The sequence below is a fragment of the Salvelinus namaycush genome, chromosome 28, assembly GCF_016432855.1.
Source record: "Salvelinus namaycush isolate Seneca chromosome 28, SaNama_1.0, whole genome shotgun sequence".
NCBI lineage: Eukaryota > Metazoa > Chordata > Actinopteri > Salmoniformes > Salmonidae > Salvelinus > Salvelinus namaycush.
The window spans coordinates 37,515,801-37,537,449 of record NC_052334.1 but is presented as its reverse complement, the minus strand read 5'-3'; the positions used below and the strand labels follow the sequence as shown (position 1 = coordinate 37,537,449).

Below are 21,649 nucleotides of genomic sequence, written 5' to 3'. Positions count from 1 at the left end.
GCAGTCTGTAGAAGGGAGGTTCCTAGGTGTGAGAAGTGTGCAGAAGGGCACGAGACAAAGGAGTGTGTAGCATTTCTAGGGAGCTTTTCCTAGCCACCGTGCTTCTACACCTGCATTGCTTGTTGTTTGGGGTTTTAGGCTGGGTTTCTGTACAGCACTTTGAGATATCAGCTGATGTAAGGGCTATATAAATACATTTGATTTGATTTGATTTGATTTGATTGGGGTAAGAAGCGGTATGTGTTAATTGTATGGGTGCCCATGGGGCTGGGTGGGAATCAGAAATGTCTGGTGCAAGAGAGGCAGGTTGAGGTTACTTAGAGTAGAGCATATTGTGCCGTATGCTGAGGCAGCGAAAGTTGAGGGAGATGGGTCAAGGAGGATTCGTGTGAGTAGTGTAGATCTGTATCAGTACAGAGGGATAGGCCAACGAGTGATATATGCTTCAGTAAGATTGGCTTTTTAGCATTCATAGCAATGGTTATAAACTGTACTGCAAGGATGGAACGTAAATCACAGAAAATAGAGGTTGTGGTGGCAACTGCAGAGAAGTATTTGGGTGTGAGAGATTTGACGTCAGAAGAGTTACAGGGTTTGTTGAGTGGTGGTGTCCTGTCCTTTCAGGCTGTTGGCCTGAGGTAGGACTAGATAGGTTTAAATAGTGGAGTAGGGTGGTGGGTTTTTAATGAGTGTAGGGTTAGATGGTAGGGTATTTGTTGATTTATTTCCCTGGCCTCTCTCGCTTCCATCCTCTGTATTCCTCTTATAGCCCTGGAACCAGTAACCTAGGCCAATGCGTGTCCCAGAAGTAACAATATAGTAGGAATATAGTCAATCCAATAAAATTATTGAATTAAGTTAGAACGTCTTCCTATCAGTCTAATTTACGTATACATTGTGATTGGACGATAGCTGTGAAGGTTATGGAATCAGGATAACCTCAAGCTCATTAATGATAGAATGTTCATATTTGAAGATTGCTGAAAGACCAGTTTGGCAATGACGAGTAGAACGTTAGCTAAAGAGACTGGTACTCAGGCTAGTAGAAAAGCACCGTATAGTTTTTGTACTTAAATGTTTTTGTGTAAACTGAGAACTGACATTGCAACTCTATTAGGTTGTTGTTTTGTACTAGCTACATCATAACCTATTCACAGAACATATATTTCAGTATTCGTGTGAAAATCAAGAATGGACCTTATAGTTTTTAATCCCCTTTAATTTAGTTTGTGTGCTATCAGAAGTGGATGTTGTCAATGACCCCCATGCTTTCCCATCCAATTATCTTTGAAGCCCCAGCTGCCTTTGGCTTTATCTGTGAAACGACCTATCACACACATTCTAGGGTCCTGAGAAGGAAACATGAAATCCCTGGAAAAACCACCAGTGTGCAACCCCATGTTAACTCATGTGGATCATTTGGAATAATCCTCAAAGTGAAGCTACTTGCTGCTTTGTGGGTCTGGAAAACTCCACAAAAGGTAGGTTACATTTAGAAACTTTGATGTGACTTGAGACCCATATAACAGTATCCTGTGTATGTCATGATAAACCAACCAAGGTTGCTTCATCTTTGGATGTTGTTTGGCTGTATGTGATTTGTCACAGCACTCTGTATTGTTTCATCTGGCATGTGCCAAGGCACTTTTCAAGGGAATTGACATCAAAGCCAGATAAGGAAATTTGGTCTTAGGTCAGATACATTCTGGCTTAGGCTACTGGAAGTTTCACCAATTTTTTGTTGTTGTTATATTGAGTGATGTGAAAGGGTTGGTTTGAGGTCTCCAATCAGTTGTTGTGATGGACTGTATAAAAGCACACTATCACATAGACTTGGGTAATCATTACTCATATCAGACTTAATTGTACCACGATTAATTGTACCATGATGTTGTCTTTTCTCAATTTACTGCAAAACAGTCTTAACTCTGCTCTTCAGATGTACAGGTAACTGCCAAAATAATGGAAACACAAAGTAAATGTGGGAGATACAAATGATTTTTTAAAGCAGGTGCTTCCACACAGGTGTGGTTCCTGAGTTTAATTAAGCAAATAACATCCCATCATGCTTAGGGTCATGTATAAAAATGCTGGGCAGGCCATTATTACCATGTCTACCATGGCTATGCCCCAATAGGATGACAACCCACTGGGCACAAACTGGTTGAATCAATGTTGTTCCCACGTCATTTCAATTAAATTTACATTGAACCAATGTGGAATAGACATTGAATTGACATCTGTGCGCAGTGGAAATGTCCCCATCCACAGGGCACAGGTAGTCACTGAATGGTGTAATGATCATGAAAATGATGTAAACCATATGCCATGGCCGTCTCAGTCACCAGATATCAACCTAATTTAACATTATTGGAGATTCTGGAGCAACGCATGAGACGGCTTTTTCCACCACCATCAACAAAACACCAAATTATGGAATTTCTCGTTGAAGAATGGTGTCACCCCTCCAATAGATTTCCAGACACTTGTACTGTAGAATCTATGCTAAGGTGCATTGAAGCTGTTCTGGCGGCTCGTTGGTGGCCCAAGGCCCTATTAAGACACTTTATGTTGGTGTTTCTTTTATTTTGGCAGTTACCTGTATCTGTGTGTGTGTTTGTGTCAGTGTATATCTCATACAATTTCTTCCAGTCCATCAACCCATCCATGTTGCAGGATGAGAGGAGAGAAGCTGATGCCTTGTGTACTTATCACTCTACTGGGGCTGACCCTGATGGAGTCAGCTCATGGACTGCACATGTCAGACGAACCCTGCTCTGTCCAAATTCTCGTCCCAGGACTCAAAGGCATACACTCACGCTTTCATCAAAAATTAGAGTCTAAAACACGCTCAGAAATCATATAGGACTCATAGGATTGCAGTGTGCACTATTTATCAACAGTAATAACATTTCAGAGTTGTGCAGTTTGTGTTTTGATTCATGAAGCTTTCTCTCCATTTGACAGGAGAGGAAGGAGAAAAGGGAGTGAAAGGAGCACCTGGGAGACCAGGAAGAATGGGTCCACCAGGGGAGATAGGTAAGCCTCTATCTTTGAAAACAGAAGCAAAAACAACGTTCAGCATTCTCTCTGTACAGGTGCTATGCTTTGATGACATCCCTCACAATATCACAAAGTTTTGACTCTATGGAGGCTGGACTTGGGAAACTTGGGCGTGGTATGTTTTTCAGCGTTGTAGGGTGTTGGGAGTAGTTATCTGCTTGAGAATTTGGTTGTCATGAAAAGCTTTTTGGACACGCCTACTGATTTCCCTTCAGAAAAGGTCTTTGGATAACCCTTTGGCCTATCACTAAGGTGTCTCACTACATTTGTGGACTTATTTATTTTACAATAGACTAGAACCATACAGATTTTTCCCAGAATGGTTTAAAATAATCATATTTCCTTTAACAACATGATTCTATGATGTATTTATTTAATTGGACAGTTATTGCAGGAACTAGAGTAAAGATCACAGCATGTACTGACAATCATTTCTCTAGAGGATGTTGTGCGCTGGTTACATCACTGCTAGGCAGTCCAGAGCAACAGAATGTTTACTTTAGGTCAGAAGTTGCGTGAGAAACACTACCCAGAATCACTGACAAGTGTTTACAGCAGCTGTTAATTAATGAGGACTGGTCATAGAGATAGATAGAGTACTCTAGTGTCCAAAAGTCGGTTTTAGCATGGGCAGCGCCATTGAGGACTTTCACCATTTTGAAGTAGTCAACTGGGTGGGACTTCCTATGGGTTAAGGAAGGATCACATAATTCCATCCAGGTCACCAGGAGGGAGCAGCCAATGAGTTTACTCGTGAACAAACATTCCATAACTGCAATTGGCAGTAAATTGCAGTATGCACCCTTTCAGTTTGTTTGTCATAGAAGTAGTAGAAGAATAAAATTCACTACTTCAAAATGGAGATGGCTCTCACAGACGCCATAATGGCTCAGTTACAATGTCTATCTAAGTCTATGGGGCTTGGTGGACGCTGTCCCCAAAGACATTTTTTTTAATTTTTTTTATTTAACCAGGTAAGTTGACTGAGAACACATTCTCATTTACAGCAACAACTTGGGGAATAGTTACAGGGGAGAGGAGGTGGGATGAATGAGCCAATTGTAAGCTGGGGATGATTAGGTGACTATGATGGTATGAGGGCCAGATTGGAAATTTAGCCAGGACACCGGGGTTAACACCCCTACTCTTACAATAAGTGCCCATGGGATCTTTATTGACCACAGAGAGTCAGGACACCCATTAAACGTCCAATCCAAAAGACAGCACCCTACACAGGGCAATGTCCCCAATCACTCCATAGGGGCGTTGGGATATTTTTTTTAGACCAGAGGAAAGGGTGCCTCCTACTGGCCCTCTAACAAAACTTCCAGCAGCATCTGGCCTCCCATCCAGGGATTGACCAGGACCAACCCTGCTTTGCTTCAGAAGCAAGCCAGCAGTGGGATGCAGAGGCTTTGTTATTTAACCCACGTATTACTTTGATTCTGAAATCAGTAACAAAACACTTCTAGTAACAGTAAAACATGTTTCCCTACAGGACATCTGGGAGTTAAAGGACAGAAGGGTATAATGGGACATTATGGGAAGATTGGCCCCAGTGGAGTCAAAGGTTGGAAAAAAACAGAACAACTTGCATTTACTCTTCTGTTTAGGGATGCATTGCTATATTTTCCATGTACTTTAACAATGTTTCTACTCTCAGGTGTAAAGGGAGATATGGGTGATCTTGGATCAAGGGGCCCGAATGGTGATCCAGGTAAAACATTTATTTGTTTGGAGAAACATTCTAGGTCTAGTTAACAATAAGCCCAAGCCACGTTTTGTTTTGTCTCATCAGGTGTTCCATGTGAATGCACACCCCTGAGGAAAATTATTGGCGAGATGGACATCCTAGTGACACAGTTATCCAATGAGCTGAAGTTCATAAAAAATGGTACGCTTTCAGGATGTCTGGTTGAATGTTAAATTAGGAATTTCCAATGAGTGACGTAAAGACATAGAGCTATCAGTTTCATTTCAGTATTAGTTTAAATGCTCGTATCGTAGACCATTTTGCTTTGTTTTCTTCCATTCACAAAGTAAACGCTGGGTATATATGTCGGTGTGATTATAGAAATACAAGTGCTCATTTTTCAGCACTGCCCTCCCCTGCAGCTGTTGCCGGCATCAAAGAGACCGACAGCAAGGTCTATCTGCTGGTCAAGGAGGAGAAACGCTACACCGACGCAGAAGTCTATTGTCAGGGGAGGGGTGGACACCTGGCCATGCCCAAGGATGAAGGGGCCAATACGGCCATCGCTGGGTACATCACAGAGGCGGGCCTGAGCCGGGTGTACATTGGTATCAACGACATAGACCGCGAGGGCCATTTCACCTACGTGGATAGCTCCCCAATGAGCACCTTCAGCAAGTGGAGGGAAGGGGAACCTAACAATGCCTACGAGGACGAGGACTGTGCTGAAATGGTGGCGGTGGGGGACTGGACCGATGTTGCCTGCCACCCCACCATGTACTTTGTCTGTGAGTTTGACAAGGACAGTGTCTGAGGAGCATTTGTTTGAAAGTGGTAGTGAGTTATAGAGAAGCCTTTTATAGAGTTCTTCAGATCTTGTTCAGTATGTTGAATTATTTTGACACAGCTACATTTAAATGTAATCACCCACCAGTGCTAAATATCATTGTACAGTATAAAAGATTGGGTACTGACGTGCAACAACAGTTGTGTAAAGACAAGGGGTTTCTTCTCAGTTGTTCCAGTTTTCTTCCTTTTTGACTTGAATGGATGCTGTTTTTATAAACCATTGCATTTAATGGATACAGCAATTTCTACCTTGATCTCTTAATCTACTTGGTATCTGCTTTTTGAAGATGAAACTTTTTTTGTCTATTTCTTGTCATGTTTATGTGAGTTATATATTGTATCTTGAAGTGAACTGATTTTTAACCCTCAAACTACCAACATAGTTACATACAGTGCCTTGCAAAAGTATTCATCCCCTTGGCGTTTTTCATTCAGTTCATTCAGTTTTTAGAATTTTGAAGTAAACATTAATTTTGTCATATTTATGTAGTAAAATCGATGTCCAATTAAAGGGGTGTCACGTTCCTGACCTGTTTTCTGTTGTTTGGGTTGTGTTTATTGGTCAGGGCGTGAGTTTTGGGTGGGCAGTCTATGTTTTCTGTTTCTATGTTGGTTTTGGGTTGCCTGGTATGGCTCTCAATTAGAGGCAGGTGTTTGACGTTTCCTCTGATTGAGAGTCATATTAAGGTAGGTTGTTCTCACTGTTTGTTTGTGGGTGATTGTCGTCCGTGTCTGTGTCTGCGCACCACACGGGACTGTAGCGTTTGTTCGTGCGTTCTTCATGTTTTATGTAAGTTCTCTCGTTCAGGTCTGTCTAATTCGTTTTGTTGTTTTTTGTAAAATTATCAAGTGTTCTTCGTGTGTTTAGTTTCGTCTTGTTAAATAAAGTTTGTTATGTATTCACAACCCGCTGCGCCTTGGTCTACTCTCTCACCGAAAAACGACCGTTACAGAATCACCCACCAAACCCGGATCAAGCAGCGGGTTAACGGACAGCGCACGAAGCAGGATTTCTGGTCTTGGGAGGAAATCATGGAAGGAAAAGGACCATGGGCTAAAGTTGAAGTGAATCGCCGCCCATGGGAACAGCTGGAGGCAGCTCGGAGAGCGGAGGAAACCGGAGAGAGGAACCGGTGTTATGAGGGGACGCGTCTAGCACGGAAGCCCGAAAAGCCCGCAAGTACAACCCAAAAATTTCTTGGGGGGGGGGGGGCTAAGAGGTAGTGGGTCTAGGGCAGGTAGGAGACCTGCGCCTACTTCCCGGGCTTACCGTGGAGAGCGAGAGTACGGGCAGACACCGTGTTATGCAGTAGAGCGCATGGTGTCTCCTGTACGTGTTCATAGCCCGGTGCGGGTTATTCCACCTCCCCGCACTGGTAGGGCTAGATTGAGCATTGAGCCAAGTGCCATGAAGCCGGCTCTACATATCTGGCCACCAGTACGTCTCCTTGGGCCGGCTTACATGGCACCAGCCTTACGCATGGTGTCCCCGGTTCGCCTACATAGCCCAGTGCGGGTTATTCCACCTCCCCGCACTGGTCAGGCGACGGGGAGCATACAACCAGGTAAGGTTGGGCAGGTTCAGTGCTCAAGGGAGCCAGTACGCCTACACGGTCCGGTATATCCGGCGCCACCTTCCCGCCCCAGCTCAGTACCACCAGTGCCTGCACCACGCACCAAGCCTCCTGTGCGTCTCCAGAGCCCTGTACGCACTGTTCCTTCTCCCCGCACTCGCCCTGAGGTGCGTGCCCTCAGCCCGGTACCTCCAGTTCCGGTACCACGCACCAGGCCTATAGTGCGCATCGAGTCCAGTGTGCCCTGTTCCTGCTCCCCGCACTAGCCTTGAGGTGCGTGTCTCCAGTCCGGTATCACCAGTTCCGGCACCACGCACCAGGCCTACTGTGCGCCTCAGCGGGTCAGAGTCGGCCGTCTGCCCAACGCCTTCTGCACTGCCTGTCTGCCCAGCGCCGTCTGAGCCATCCGTCTGCCCAGCGCCGTCTGAGCCATCCGTCTGCCCAGCGCCGTCTGAGCCATCCGTCTGCCCAGCGCCGTCTGAGCCATCCGTCTGCCCAGCGCCGTCTGAGCCATCCGTCTGCCCAGCGCCGTCTGAGCCATCCGTCTGCCCAGCGCCGTCTGAGCCATCCGTCTGCCCAGCGCCTTCTGAGCCATCCGTCTGCCCAGCGCCTTCTGAGCCATCCGTCTGCCCAGCGCCTTCTGAGCCATCCGTCTGCCCAGCGCCTTCTGAGCCATCCGTCTGCCCAGCGCCTTCTGAGCCATCCGTCTGCCCAGCGCCTTCTGAGCCATCCGTCTGCCCAGCGCCTTCTGAGCCGTCCGTCTGCCACGAGCCATTAGAGCCGTCCGTCAGTCAGGAGCCGCTAGAGCCGTCCGTCAGTCAGGAGCTGCCAGAGCCGCCAGCCAGTCATGAGCTGCCAGCCAGTCATGAGCTGCCCTCCAGTCATGAGCTGCCCTCCAGTCATGAGCTGCCCTTCAGTCATGAGCTGCCCTCCAGTCATGAGCTGCCCTTCAGTCATGAGCTGCCCTCCAGTCATGAGCTGCCCTCCAGTCATGAGCTGCCCTCCAGTCATGAGCTGCCCTCCAGTCATGAGCTGCCCTCCAGTCATGAGCTGCCCTCCAGTCATGAGCTGCCCTCCAGTCATGAGCTGCCCTCCAGTCATGAGCTGCCCTCCAGTCCGGAGCTGCCACCCAGTACAGAGTTGTCCCTCTGTCCTGAGCTACCTCTCTGTCCTGAGCTACCTCTCTGTCCTGAGCTGTCTCCTCTATGTAGGAGGGGCCTTAGTGAGGGTTCCTGGACCATGGTCGGGGGCGAGGGTCGCCACTCAAAGGACGCGAAGGAGAGGGACAAAGACAGTGGTGGAGTGGTGTCCTCGTCCACCGCCGGAGCCGCCACCGCGGACAGATGCCCACCCAGACCCTCCCCTTGAGTTGTAGGGGTGCGCCCGGAGTTCGCACCTTGAGGGGGGGGTTCTGTCACGTTCCTGACCTGTTTTCTGTTGTTTGGGTTGTGTTTATTGGTCAGGGCGTGGGTTTTGGGTGGGCAGTCTATGTTTTCTGTTTCTATGTTGGTTTTGGGTTGCCTGGTATGGCTCTCAATTAGAGGCAGGTGTTTGACGTTTCCTCTGAGTCATATTAAGGTAGGTTGTTCTCACTGTTTGTTTGTGGGTGATTGTCGTCCGTGTCTGTGTCTGCGCACCACACGGGACTGTAGCGTTTGTTCGTGCGTTCTTCATGTTTTATGTAAGTTCTCTCGTTCAGGTCTGTCTAATTCGTTTTGTTGTTTTTTGTAAAATTATCAAGTGTTCTTCGTGTGTTTAGTTTCGTCTTGTTAAATAAAGTTCGTTATGTATTCACAACCCGCTGCGCCTTGGTCTAATCTCTCACCGAAAAACGACCGTTACAAGGGGCAGTACATCAACATTTTAAATATACTACATTTTTGGGGGCAAAAAGTTATTCATCCATTGATCCTGAGAAACAATGACCAAAAATATGGCTTAGTCTTTTTTATTTACTTACCCCACAGCCAGTATTAGCATCACTGCTAGTGAAACAATGGGAGTGGTAGGGCCAATGGCAGGATGCTTCAAAAAGCATACCCATACCCTCAGTCACTTTAAACCAAATGTTATAACAACCAAAATACCATAACAAGTTGCACATATAGCATATTTACATTTACATTTACATTTAAGTCATTTAGCAGACGCTCTTAACCAGAGCAACTTACAAATTGGTGCATTCACCTTATGATATCCAGTGGAACAACCACTTTACAATAGTGCATCTAACTCTATTGGAGGGTATTATAGAAATTATGGTATTTTCTAACATTTTAGATTACACACCAAGAAATATATTTTTTAGATTACCCAGTGTGTACATTCAGAGAGTAGCTGGTTTCTGTATTGCAGTTCTATCAAGTATTCATACCACTGACAGTCTGTTTTGACTGCAACTAAGCATATGTCTAAGATCATTTTGATTTTGTACACGTTCATACCTAGTTATAACTAGTTAAAACCATGGGCGAGTGCATAAGGTGCTCCATCTCTGCAGGTAATCTTTCTATCAGATCACGATCACTCCAACAGGTAACCCTCTAGCCTCTGAGGGTCTGGATTACTTATGTATTCAGAGAAACCTAGATTCAAATAAAGGTCCTATCTATCAAATTTCTATAGGGGGAATAAGGTGTTTTTGTCTGGGGTCAAAATTACCCGGACTTGAACTTTTTCAAAGTCCATATTCATACAGAAACACTAAACAATTATTTAGATTTATTAAGAACAAGTCGATTGACGAAGTCATGAAAAAGCACCTTTTGGGTCAAAAGGACCCTTAACAAATGTATTACTTTAGTTAATCAGCCACTTCTCCTTTGTTAAATGTCACGACTTCGCCGAAGTGGTCTCCTCTCCTTGTTCGGGCGGCGTTCTCCTGGATCCAGTCCCAGTGGGATGCGGCGTTCTCCTGGATCCAGTCCCAGTGGGATGCGGCGTTCGGCTGGATCCAGTCCCAGTGGGATGCGGCGTTCTCCTGGATCCAGTCCCAGTGGGATGCGGCGTTCGGCTGGATCCAGTCCCAGTGGGATGCGGCGTTCTCCTGGATCCAGTCCCAGTGGGATGCGGCGTTCTCCTGGATCCAGTCCCAGTGGGATGCGGCGTTCTCCTGGATCCAGTCCCAGTGGGATGCGGCGTTCTCCTGTATCCAGTCCCAGTGGGATGTGGCGTTCGGCTGGATCCAGTCCCAGTGGGATGCGGCGTTCTCCTGGATCCAGTCCCAGTGGGATGCGTCTCTCCCTTCCCAGGGAGTATGATGGGACGGCAGCACGGTGCCAGGGGTTCCTATTACAGCTGGACCTATACCTTCCCTCGGGAAGGGAGAGGGTGTCCGCCCTCAGCTCATGCCTTTCGGGGAGAGTTCTGGAGTGGGCAAACGCCGTGTGGGGAGAAGGAGACGCGGCGTTGGACCACTTCGAGGAGTTCTGCCGCCGCTTCCGGGCCGTCTTCGACCATCCGCCCGAGGGTAGAGCGGCGGGGGAACGGCTCTTCCACTTGAGGCAGGGGACGAGGAGCGCCCAGGAGTTCGCCCTGGAATTCCGGACATTGGCCGCCGGAGCAGGATGGAATGACAGGGCCCTTATCGACCACTACCGATGCAGCCTGCGCGAGGACGTCCGACGGGAGTTGGCCTGCAGGGATGACACCATCACTTTTGACCAACTGGTGGTTCTGTCCAACTGGTGGATCTGCTCCTGTGGTGGATGACTGGTTCAGGAGCGCGGAGGAGACATGGGAAGCCACCCATGTTCACCTCCAGCGAGCCATGCTGCGCCAAAAAACCAGCGTGGCCCGTCACCGCAGTGAGGACCTCAACCGGGGGACCGGGGCTGGCTCTCGACCCGAAACCTGCCCCTTCGCCTGCCCTGCCGGAAGCTGGGCCCGTGGTTTGTGGGGCCATTCAAAGTCCTGAGGACTCTCCCTTTAAATATGTGTCTCTCCTCAGGCCGGTGGTGGTTGGTCCGCTCCAGGAATCTGAGGTACTGGAGGTTCCTCCGCCCCCTCGACATCGAGGGGGCCCCGGCGTACTCCGTTCGTTCCATCCTGGATTCGAGGCGTCGGGCGAGGGGCCTTCAGTACCTCGTGGAGTGGGAGGGGTACGGTCCGGAGCAGAGGTGCTGGGTTCCGGTGGCGGATGTGTTGGACCCTGAACTGCTGCGGGAGTTCCACCGTCGCCGGCCGGATCGCCCTGCGCCTCGCCCTCCGGGTCATCCCCGAGGCCAGTGACGGCGCGCCGCTGGAGCCACGCGTCAAGGGGGGGTACTGTCACGACTTCCGCCGAAGTCGGCTCCTCTCCTTGTTCGACGTCACCGGCTTTCTAGCCATCGCCGCTCCATTTTTTCATTGTTCCATTTGTTTTGTCTTGTTCCCTGTGTAACAGTATAACTTTACGTCTGCCCCCTCGCCCCGACACGGGCGCGAACCAGGGACCCTCTGCACACATCAACAACGGTCGCCCACGAAGCGTCGTTACCCATCGCTCCACAAAAGCCGCGGCCCTTGCAGAGCAAGGGGCAACACTACTTCTAGGTTTCAGAGCAAGTGACGTAACTGATTGAAACGCTACTAGCGCGTACCCGCTAACTAGCTAGCCATTTCACATCCGTTACACTCACCCCCCTTTCAACCTCCTCCTTTTCCGCAGCAACCAGTGATCCGGGTCAACAGCATCAATGTAACAGTATAACTTTACCTCTGTCCCCTCGCCCAGACACGGGCGCGAACCAGGGACCCTCTGCACACATCAACAACGGTCGCCCACGAAGCGTCGTTACCCATCGCTCCACAAAAGCCGCGGCCCTTGCAGAGCAAGGGGCAACACTACTTCTAGGTTTCAGAGCAAGTGACGTAACTGATTGAAACGCTACTAGCGCGTACCCGCTAACTAGCTAGCCATTTCACATCCGTTACACTTGCACACCTGGTTTACATTCCCTAATCACACTGCATGTATTTTTTCCTCTGTTCCCCCCCATGTCTTTGTGTGGGATTGTTTTTGTTACGTGTTTCATGTTACGCGCCAGGCTGGTTTTCCCCCCTGTATTCCGTGGTATATCCACGAAGGATGTTAACTGTTAAACATTTGCTCTCCTGCACCTGACTTCTCCACCAGTAGCGCACAACACTTACATTAAAGTTAAAATAATTTGTGTAAATAATCTGAAGTAATATATTTTGCATTTTTAAATGGCTTAAATTTACTGTATCATTAAGAAATATATTCTTTCCAGTCATCGTATTCACCATATTTGTTTTTTGCTATACTGAATATTGAACTTTTTGTTATATTGCCTTACCATGCAAACTCATCAAAATAGTGAGTTATTGAAGTGATTCAAATTTGTATAACTATTTACCTAGGCCCAATCCATGTTGGAAAAAACAAGATTATGTCTTGTATGTTGTTCTTTTAACTTTTAATGACATGCATTTATTGGAATGCACACTTACAGGAACACTAATATAAACTATGTAAGCTAAGCTATGTGCAGTGTGTAGGTTGGAATAGGGTTGAAAGTGCACGAGAGGTCATCTGACAGATAACAATGGCTGATTGAATGGTGGTTAAGAGGTTGTGTGGCACGAATTGGTTAGAAAAAGTAATGTTTTCAGGTATGTTCAGAATAAAACATGGAGATTCCATAATGTTTTGCTAATAGGCTTTATGAACTGGTACTAAATATCTCTATTCTCTATGCTGCACTGTCTTCAGAGATTTTTTAAAATGTATTAAATTTTTTATTTCACCTTTATTTAACCAGGTAGGCCAGTTGAGAACAAACTTACAACTGCGACCTGGCTAAGATAAAGCAAAGCAGCGCGACACAAACAACAACACAGAGTTACACATGGAATAAACAAACGTACAGTCAATAACACAATAGAAAAAAGTATATATACAGTGTGTGCAAATGGCGTGAGGAGGTAAGGCAATAAATAGGCCATAGTAGCGAAGTAATTACAATTCAGCAAATTAACACTGGAGTGATAGATGTGCAGATGATGATGTGCAAGTGGAAATAATGGTGTGCAAAAGAGCAATAAAGTAAATAAAAACAATATGGGGATGAGGTAGGTAGATTGGATGGGCTATTTACAGATGGGCTGTGTACAGCTGCAGCGATCGGTTAGCTGCTCAGATAGCTGATGTTTAAGTTAGTCTCTGGAGATGCAGGGTGAAATATGTGGTTTGGGGTTGATAATTTGCCTGTATTGTTCAAAATATAATTAAATAAAAAAATTATACTAGTAGTCTACTATTGTCATTATTTTGTTGATTTAAACATTGTATAACTGTCCTGCTGGTGTATTGTGTAGGCTACTGCCACCTAGTGGCTAATAGTAAAACCCTGCTATCACTGTTCACTGTTAATCTCACATATGATGGGGTAGTTAAAAGCTACTTAGAATGTTTTTCCAAGATGCTACCAAATTAAAATTATGTTCACAATGTATCAGGTAAAGATAAGAAGTAAACCAGATGTAGCTATTTCTAGGAAACCAAAACACATTCAATTTCAACCAGCATACCTTGCATGTGAACCTATGACAAATAGGTTTATGATACTTGTGCATCATCTACAACGGTGATCATCAACTAGATTCAGCCGAAGGCCGATTTTATGTTGAGCGGATGGTCGGGGGGCCGGAAACAAAATGACAAATAATTTGTAGACTGCAAATTGACCGAAAGAAGCCCAAACAGATTTAATGTTTGACTAAAACATAATAATTTCAAACCTTGCTGACATTTGTATACGATTATGTGTCTCTCTATTATGCGTGGGAATACTTGGGAACATATTTCTTAAATTATAATCATTTAGTGAAGTCCTTAAAATGACCTTTTCCTCCCATACAAATGTCTGTAAAATAAGTAAAATTATATAGGCCTAGTAATCCGACCAGAGACAGAAGCAACATTTTTGGATGACTGTCTGCACATATAACAACTTTTCCATTACATCGGGTGAAAACATTTGAAAAGATGCCATGACCTTGAACACAGCATAGGTACTATACTCTTGTCATGAGCTGAGTCATAATTGGGGGAAATTCATGTTGGAATGGTGCCCCCGACTGGAACTCCATATATGGGCATAGCTTCATAATCTAGAATTAATGTTGTAATGGTTTCCTTGCAGGAACTCCATTGGCCTAACAGGAAGACCTTATATGGACATAGTCATTATTTTGGTAAATGATTACACCGGCGCTCAATCGGAATCAAATAGGTCTGTATATTTAAAGGGAGATTCCTTGCCAACATCATCAATTGATTAAGGATGCTTTGTGTAAATGCCATTGCTGTAGCAGTGTGATAGGCTCTAATTGAGGGCACATGGGATGTGTAATAGTGCCTTTAAGACTGCACCTGTTGAGGCCTTAAAAGTGGTGGTGTCTCAGAGGGTTTTTCACTGGGTGATTGGAAAAAGGATAGCGAAGTAGGGTCGCAGGGATCTGGTAATAGGGCCATCTGTGGCACTGGGGAAGATCCTCTATGGTTCTTTTCAAGGCCTTATGTGGATTTTAATCTGATTGAGGAATAGGAGTGGTGGGATGTTGGTACTTAGTAGATTAGTATGTTTGTTGTAAATTCTATTCCTTTTTTACAGTAATGGGGTTCGGAGTTCTGCCAATCAGCACCTGATTAATTGTTGAGTTCCAACCTGTGGAAAATAAATGCTGGGTTCATACCTTCATTTTGTGGTCCTGTGTCTCTGGTGTAACGCTGGGTGAGAAGGATCATTATTGAATGACTGTTACTTTTTGAGGGGGGGTTATTGACAGGTTATTTTGGTGCAAAAATCCATAACAGTGACAACTAAAATAGATCAAAAATGATTTGGTCCAATCAACGTTAGCTAAATATGATGTGGCTGTCCATGTTACTGTTTTTTGTGTGTGTGCGTGCCATCTATGGAACTCAGGAAAAGCATCCCTACTTGTAGAGAAACACCAATGCCATGTTACCTAAATGGTCTATGACTCTGTCACACAGTACGTGCTTCTTGTATTTGTTGTCCTAGGCTACCTGGCGAAAATGCTTGCTCGCTAGCCTAACATCCTTTCATGAGCAACAATACGCCAGGTCAGCTAGTTAACATTACCCTACTACTTCTAGCTACATGTTGAACTTCCATCCTCTCAGGTCAGGGGAACAATGTATGACTTTAAGGTTGGATCAGAATCCCCGCTATAATCATAAGCCAGTACGGAGAATTAGGTAAAACCACAAGTCCAAATCCCTTTCTCCATCCATGGCTAATTTGACACAACAGTGGTACTGATCACCGACAATGATGAGACAGCCTATAGGGAGGTCAGAGACATGACCGTGTGGTGCAAGGACAGCAACCTCTCCCGCAATGTGATCAAGACAAAGGAGATGATTGTGGACTACAGGAAAAGGAGGACCAAGCACGCCCCCCATTCCCATCGACGGGGCTGTAGTGGAGCAGGTTGAGAGCGTCAAGTTCCTTGGGGTCCATATCACCAACAAATGAACGTGGTCCAAGCACACCAAGACAGTCGTGAAGAGGGCACGACAAAACCTATTCCCCCTCAGGAGACTGAAAAGATTTGGAATGGGTCCTCAGGTCCTCAAAAGGTTTTATAGCTGCACCATCGAGAGCATCCTGACTGGTTGCATCACTGCCTGGTATGGCAACTGCTCGGCCTCCGACCGCAAGGCACTACAGGGTAGTGCGTACGGCCCAGTACATCACCGGGGTCAAGCTTCCTGCCATCCAGGACCTTTATACCATGCGGGGTCAGAGGAAGGCCCTATAAATTGTCAGACTCCAGCCATCCTAGTCATAGACAGTTCTCTCTGCTACCGCACGGCAAGCGGTACCGGAGTGCCAAGTCTAGGTCCAAGTAGCTTCTACTCCAAGTCATAAGACTCCTGAACACCTAGTCAAATGGCTACCCAGACTATTTGCATTGCCCCCCTCCCCCCTCTGGAACGCTGCCGCTTCTCTCTGTTATTATCTATGCATAGTCACTTTACCTCTACCTACATGTACATATTACCTCGACACCGGTGCCCCCGCACATTGACTCTGTACCGGTTCCCCCTGTATATAGCCCCGCTATTGTTACTTACTGCTGCTCTTTAATCATTTGTTATTCTTATCTCTTGCTTTTTTTTAGATATTTTCTTAAAACTACATTGTTGGTTAAGGCCTTGTAAGTAAGCATTTCACTGTAAGGTCACTGTTATCTTCGGCGCATGTGACAAATAAAATATGATTTGATTTAGGAAACTGGTGATTTTAACTAGCTAGCTAGCCACCGGAGGACAACTACACAACCAGATACAACAATTCAATTTTTTTTTGTCAATGACGTTTGGCTTCTGATGTGATTGGTGTGAAGCCAATTTCAAACTGGCTTCCCTTGACATTTTTTTTTTGTGCTCCAGGACCGCTCAATGCTGATTGGCTATTGTTTTATACTTTTTTTAATCAAGGGAGGTCAAATGATCACTGGCTTCCCTTGCATTCAATGCCACGGGCGACAACAGTGTCATACTCTTTTTGACCAGACAGCATCAGATACAATGCATAAGGAAAGTATTCAGACATTATTCTAAAATGAATTAAATCAATCTACACACTATACCCCATACTAACAAAGCAAAAACAGGTTTTGATCAATTTTAGCAAATTTATACATATAACAAAAACCTGAAATATCCAATTTACATAAGCATTCAGATCCTTTACTCAGTACTTTGTTGAAGCCCCTTTGGCAGCGATTACAGCCTTGAGTCTTCTTGGGTATCACGCTACAAGCTTGGCACACCTGTATTTGGGGAGTTTCTTCCATTCTTCTCTGCAGATCCTCTCAAGCTCTGTCAGGTTGGATGGGGAGCGTTGCTGCATGGCTATTTTCAGGTCTCTCCAGAGATGTTATCGGGTTCAAGTCCAGGCTCTACCTGGGCCACTCAAGGACATTCAGACTTGTCTCGAAGCCACTCCTGCATTGTCTTGGCTGTGTGCGTAGGGTCATTGTCCTGTTGGAAGGTGAACCTTTTCACCAGTCTGAGGTCCTGAGTGCTCTGGAACAGGTTTTCATCAAGGATCTCTGTACTGTGCTTCGTTCATCTTTCCCTCTTGCCTAACTAGTCTCCCAGTCCCTGCCGCTGAAAAACATCCCCACAGCATGATGCTTCCACCACCGTGCTTCAGTGTAGGGATGGTATTGGCCAGGTTATGAGCGGTGCCTGGTTTCCTCCAGATGTGACGCTTGGCATTCAGGCCAAATAGTCCAATCTTGGTTTCATCAGACCAGAGAATATTGTTTCTCATGGTCTGAGAATCCAAGCGGGCTGTCATGTGCCTTTGACTGAGGAGTGGCTTCTGTTTGGCCACTACCATAAAGGCCCGATTGGTGGAGTGCTGCAGAGATGGTTGTCCTTCTGGAAGGTTCTCCACAGAGGAACTCTGGAGCTCTGTCAGATTGAGCATCAGGTTCTTGGTCACCTCCCTGACCAAGGACCTTCTCCCCTGAATCTTGGTGGTTCCAAACGTCTTCCATTTAAGGATGATGGAGGCCACTGTGTTCTTGGGAACCTTCAATGCTGCAGATATTTTTTGGCACCCTTCCCCAGATCTGTGCATCGACACAATCCTGTCTCAGAGCTCTACGGACAATTCACTCAACCTCATGGCTAGTTATTTGCTCTGACATTCACTGTCAACTGTGGGACCTTATATAGACAGGTGTGTGCCTTTCCAAATCATGTTCAAACAATTGAATTTACCACAGGTGGACTCCAATCATGTTGTAGAAACATCTCAAGGATGATCGATGTAAACAGGATGCACCTGAGCTAAATTTTGAGTCTCATAGCAAAGGGTCTGAATACTTATGTAAATAAGGTATTTCTGTTTTTTATTTTGAATACATTTGCAAATATTTCTAAAAAACAGTTTTTGCTTTGTCATTTTGAGGTATTGTGTGTAGATGAATGCGGAAAAAGATTTTAGAATACATTTTAGAATAATGCTGTAACGTAACAAAATGTGGAAAAAGTCAAGGGGTCTGAATACTTTCCGAATGCACTGTAGATGGGCTACACATACTGAGACAAAGGGGGTACTGTTTCATTCACTTGGATGCTTTCTCCGGTGAGATACTTTCAGCCTCTTGCGAATTGAAGGACATTTATGAAACACAGAGAACCAAAAGTACGTTTTTTTTCTTAGTCCATTTTTTGGGGGAGCCTGGCTTCCTTTGGCATTCATGAACACACGCCACTGTCTTATCATCAGGTGAATGATGATGGCAAGGAGAATTATAATAATTATTATTATTACACATAATTGGAAGAGGAAGTGTAAACTCTCGTAGATTTTATAATGACGGCCTAGGAACAGTGGGTTAACTGCCTTGTTCAGGGGCAGAATGTAGTTCACAGCAGTATAGTTTGTTCGATTTGATCGTTTCATGTAGGCTAGGCCACGCCTACTAAATTTCTGATGTTGAAAATGTCAACGATCATAACCATGTTGAAACTGCAAGCCCTTTAAAAGGTACTGACTTTCAGGAGTTGTATATTGTAGCGTTTTTACCAATGGAGATCGTTCCTCCAGCTCGCATACTGATACGAAAGTACACTCTCACAAACTGGCAAATATGCAAAGGATATGGTAAGTAGACCTACTGTGCGGCAAAAGCACGGCAAAAGCATACGAGTATGTACAGCCTACAGTACAGTGCCTTCAGAAAGTATTCATACCCTTTGACTTAATCCACGTTTTGTTGCTACTGCCTGAATTCAAAATGGATTAAATATTATTATTTTTCACCCATCTACACACAATACCCCATAATGACAAAGTGAAAACGTTTTTAAACATTTTTGCAAATGTATTGAAAATGAAATACAGAAATATCTAATTTACATACAGTTGAAGTCGGAGGTTTACATACACCTTAGCCAAATACATTTAAACTCGGTTTTTCACAATTCCTGACATTTAATCCTAGTAAAAATTCCCTGTTTTAGGTCAGTTAGGATCACCACTTTATTTTAAGAATGTGAAATGTCAGAATAATAGTAGAGAGAATGATTTATTTCAGCTTTTATTTCTTTCATCACATTCCCAGTGGGTCAGAAGTTTACATACACTCAATTAGTATTTGGTAGCATTGCCTTTAAATTGTTTAACTTGGATCAAACGCTTCGGGTAGCCTTCCACAACCTTCCCACAATAAGTTGGGTGAATTTTGGCCCATTCCTCCTGACAGAGCTGGTGTAACTGAGTCAGGTTTGTAGGCCTCCTTGCTCGCACACGCTTTTTCAGTTCTGCCCACAAATGTTCTATAGGATTGAGGTCAGGGGTTTGTGATGACCACTCCAATACCTTGACTTTGATGTCCTTAAGCCGTTTTGCAACAACTTTGGAAGTATGCTTGGGGGGGTCCTTGTCCATTTGGACGACTCATTTGCGACCAAGCTTTAACTTCCTGACTGATGTCTTGAGATGTTGCTTCAATATATTCACATACTTGTCCTACCTTATGATGCCATCTATGTTGTGCACCAGTCCCTTCTGCAGCAAAGCACCCCCTCAACATAGTGCCACCCCCATGCTTCATGGTTAAGAATGTGTTCGGCCCTTTTTCCTCCAAACATAACGATGGTCATTATGGCCAAACAGTTTATTTTTGTTTCATCAGACCAGAGGACATTTCTCCAAAAAGTACAATCTTTGTCCCCATGTGCAGTTGCAAACCGTAGTCTGGCTTTTTTTATGGCGATTTTGGAGCAGTGGCTTCTTCCTTGCTGAGCGGCCTTTCAGGTTATGTCGATATAGGACTCGTTTTACTGTGAATATAGATACATTTGTACCTGTTTCCTCCAGCATCTTCACAAGGTCCTTTGCTGTTGTTCTGGGATTGATTTGCACTTTTCGCACCAAAGTACGTTCACCTCTAGGAGACAGAAAGCGTCTCCTTCCTGAGCGGTATGACGGCTGCGTTATCTCATGGTGTTTATACTTGCGTACTATTGTTTGTACAGATGAACATGGTATCTTCAGGTGTTTGGAAATTGCTCCCAAGAATGAACCAGACTTGTGGAGGTCTACAATTTATTTTCTGAGGTCTTGGGTGATTTCTTTTGATTGTCCCATGATGTCAAGTAAAGAGGCACTGAGTTTGAAGGTAGGCCTTGAAATACATCCACAGGTACACCTCCAATTGACTCAAATTATGTCAATAAGCCTATCAGAAGCTTCTAAAGCCATGACATAATTTTCTGGAATTTTCCAAGCTGTTTAAAGGCACGGTCAACTTAGTGTATGTAAACTTCTGACCCACTGGAATTGTGATACAGTGAATTATAAGTGAAATAATCTGTCTGTAAACAATTGTTGGAAAAATGACTTGTGTCGTGCACAAAGTAGATGTCCTAACCGACTTGCCAAAACTATAGTTTGTTAACAAGAAATTTGTGGAGTGGTTGAAAAGTTTTAATGACTCCAACCTAAGTGTATGTAAACTTCTGACTTCAACTGTAAGTATTCACATCCCTTGAGTTCAGTTGCACCAAATTTCCTTTGATCATCCTTAAGATGTCACTACAACTTGATTGGAGTCCACCTGTGGCCAATTCAATTATTTGGACATGATTCAGAAAGAAAGACATCTTTCTATATAAGGTTCCACAGTTGACAATGCAGGTCAGGGCAGAAACCATAAAAAAACATGAGCTGGCGCACACCCAGAACAATAGTTTGTGTGGAGGTGCTGACCAACAGAGAATAATCTATAAACTATCAAAATAAAGTCGCACACCCCATGTATAATCTTCCAGCAATTTAATGGGTATTTACCAACGTTTCGGCATCACCATACCATGAAATCCAAGGAACTGTCTGTAGATTTCCGAGATAGAATTGTGATGAGGCATATATCTGAGGAAGGGTATAAAATTATTTTTAGAGTGTTGAACGTTTCCTAGAGCACAGTGGTCTCCATCATTGGGAAATGGAAATAATATGGAACTATCCAGACTCTGCCTGGTGCTGGTCGTCCGACCAAACTGAGCAACCAGGCAGGAAGGACCTTGGTCAGGTAGGTGACCAAGAACCCAATGACCACTCTGACAGAACTATGGAGTTCCTTGGCTGAGATGGGAGAACCTGCCAGAAGGAAAACATTCTCTACAGCACTTCATCAAACTGGGCTTTATGGGAGAGACTCCAGACTGAAGCCATTCCTGAGAAAAAGACACATGTCAAAAAGGGTTCTCCTATGGGGACAGCCGAAGAATCCTTTTTTTCTAAGAGTTTAGACTGGGACGAAGATTTACGTTCTTGCAGGACAATGACCCCAAGCATATAGCCAAAGCAATGCTGGAATGGCTTTAGAACAATAATGTGAAAGTCATTGAGTGGCCCAGCCAAAGCCCAGACTTGAATCTCATAAAAAAATCTGTGGAAAGACTTGA

At 45.0% G+C, this 21,649-nt stretch overlaps 1 protein-coding gene across 4 annotated transcripts; it reads left to right on the top strand.

The window, feature by feature from the left end:
- Nucleotides 1–1,326: 1,326 nt before the first annotated feature.
- Nucleotides 1,327–6,140, top strand: colec11 (collectin sub-family member 11). 4 transcript variants are annotated; one of them, XM_038967706.1, is made up of 7 exons: nt 1,372–1,481; nt 2,677–2,807; nt 2,968–3,039; nt 4,562–4,633; nt 4,727–4,780; nt 4,862–4,957; nt 5,161–6,140. In XM_038967706.1, exons 2-7 carry the CDS (start codon nt 2,678–2,680, stop codon nt 5,568–5,570), a joined length of 834 nt encoding a protein of 277 aa, XP_038823634.1. In that variant the 5' UTR covers nt 1,372–1,481; nt 2,677; the 3' UTR covers nt 5,571–6,140. The 4 variants fall into 4 exon arrangements, with proteins under 4 accessions (XP_038823636.1, XP_038823634.1, XP_038823635.1 ...); XM_038967707.1 differs by having other exon boundaries at nt 1,375–1,481; nt 2,653–2,807; nt 5,179–6,140; XM_038967705.1 differs by having other exon boundaries at nt 1,375–1,481; nt 2,653–2,807.
- The last annotated feature ends 15,509 nt before the right edge of the window (nt 6,141–21,649 follow it).

What these genes read in the sequence shown, in the direction of transcription:
- colec11 (XM_038967706.1), top strand. Translation starts at nt 2,678, where the DNA reads ATGAGAGGAGAGAAGCTGATGCCTTGTGTACTTATCACTCTACTGGGG. An exon ending in GGGTCCACCAGGGGAGATAG is followed by an intron (nt 3,040 to 4,561) that starts GTAAGCCTCTAT and finishes GTTTCCCTACAG; the next exon opens with GACATCTGGGAGTTAAAGGA. An exon ending in TGGCCCCAGTGGAGTCAAAG is followed by an intron (nt 4,634 to 4,726) that starts GTTGGAAAAAAA and finishes TTCTACTCTCAG; the next exon opens with GTGTAAAGGGAGATATGGGT.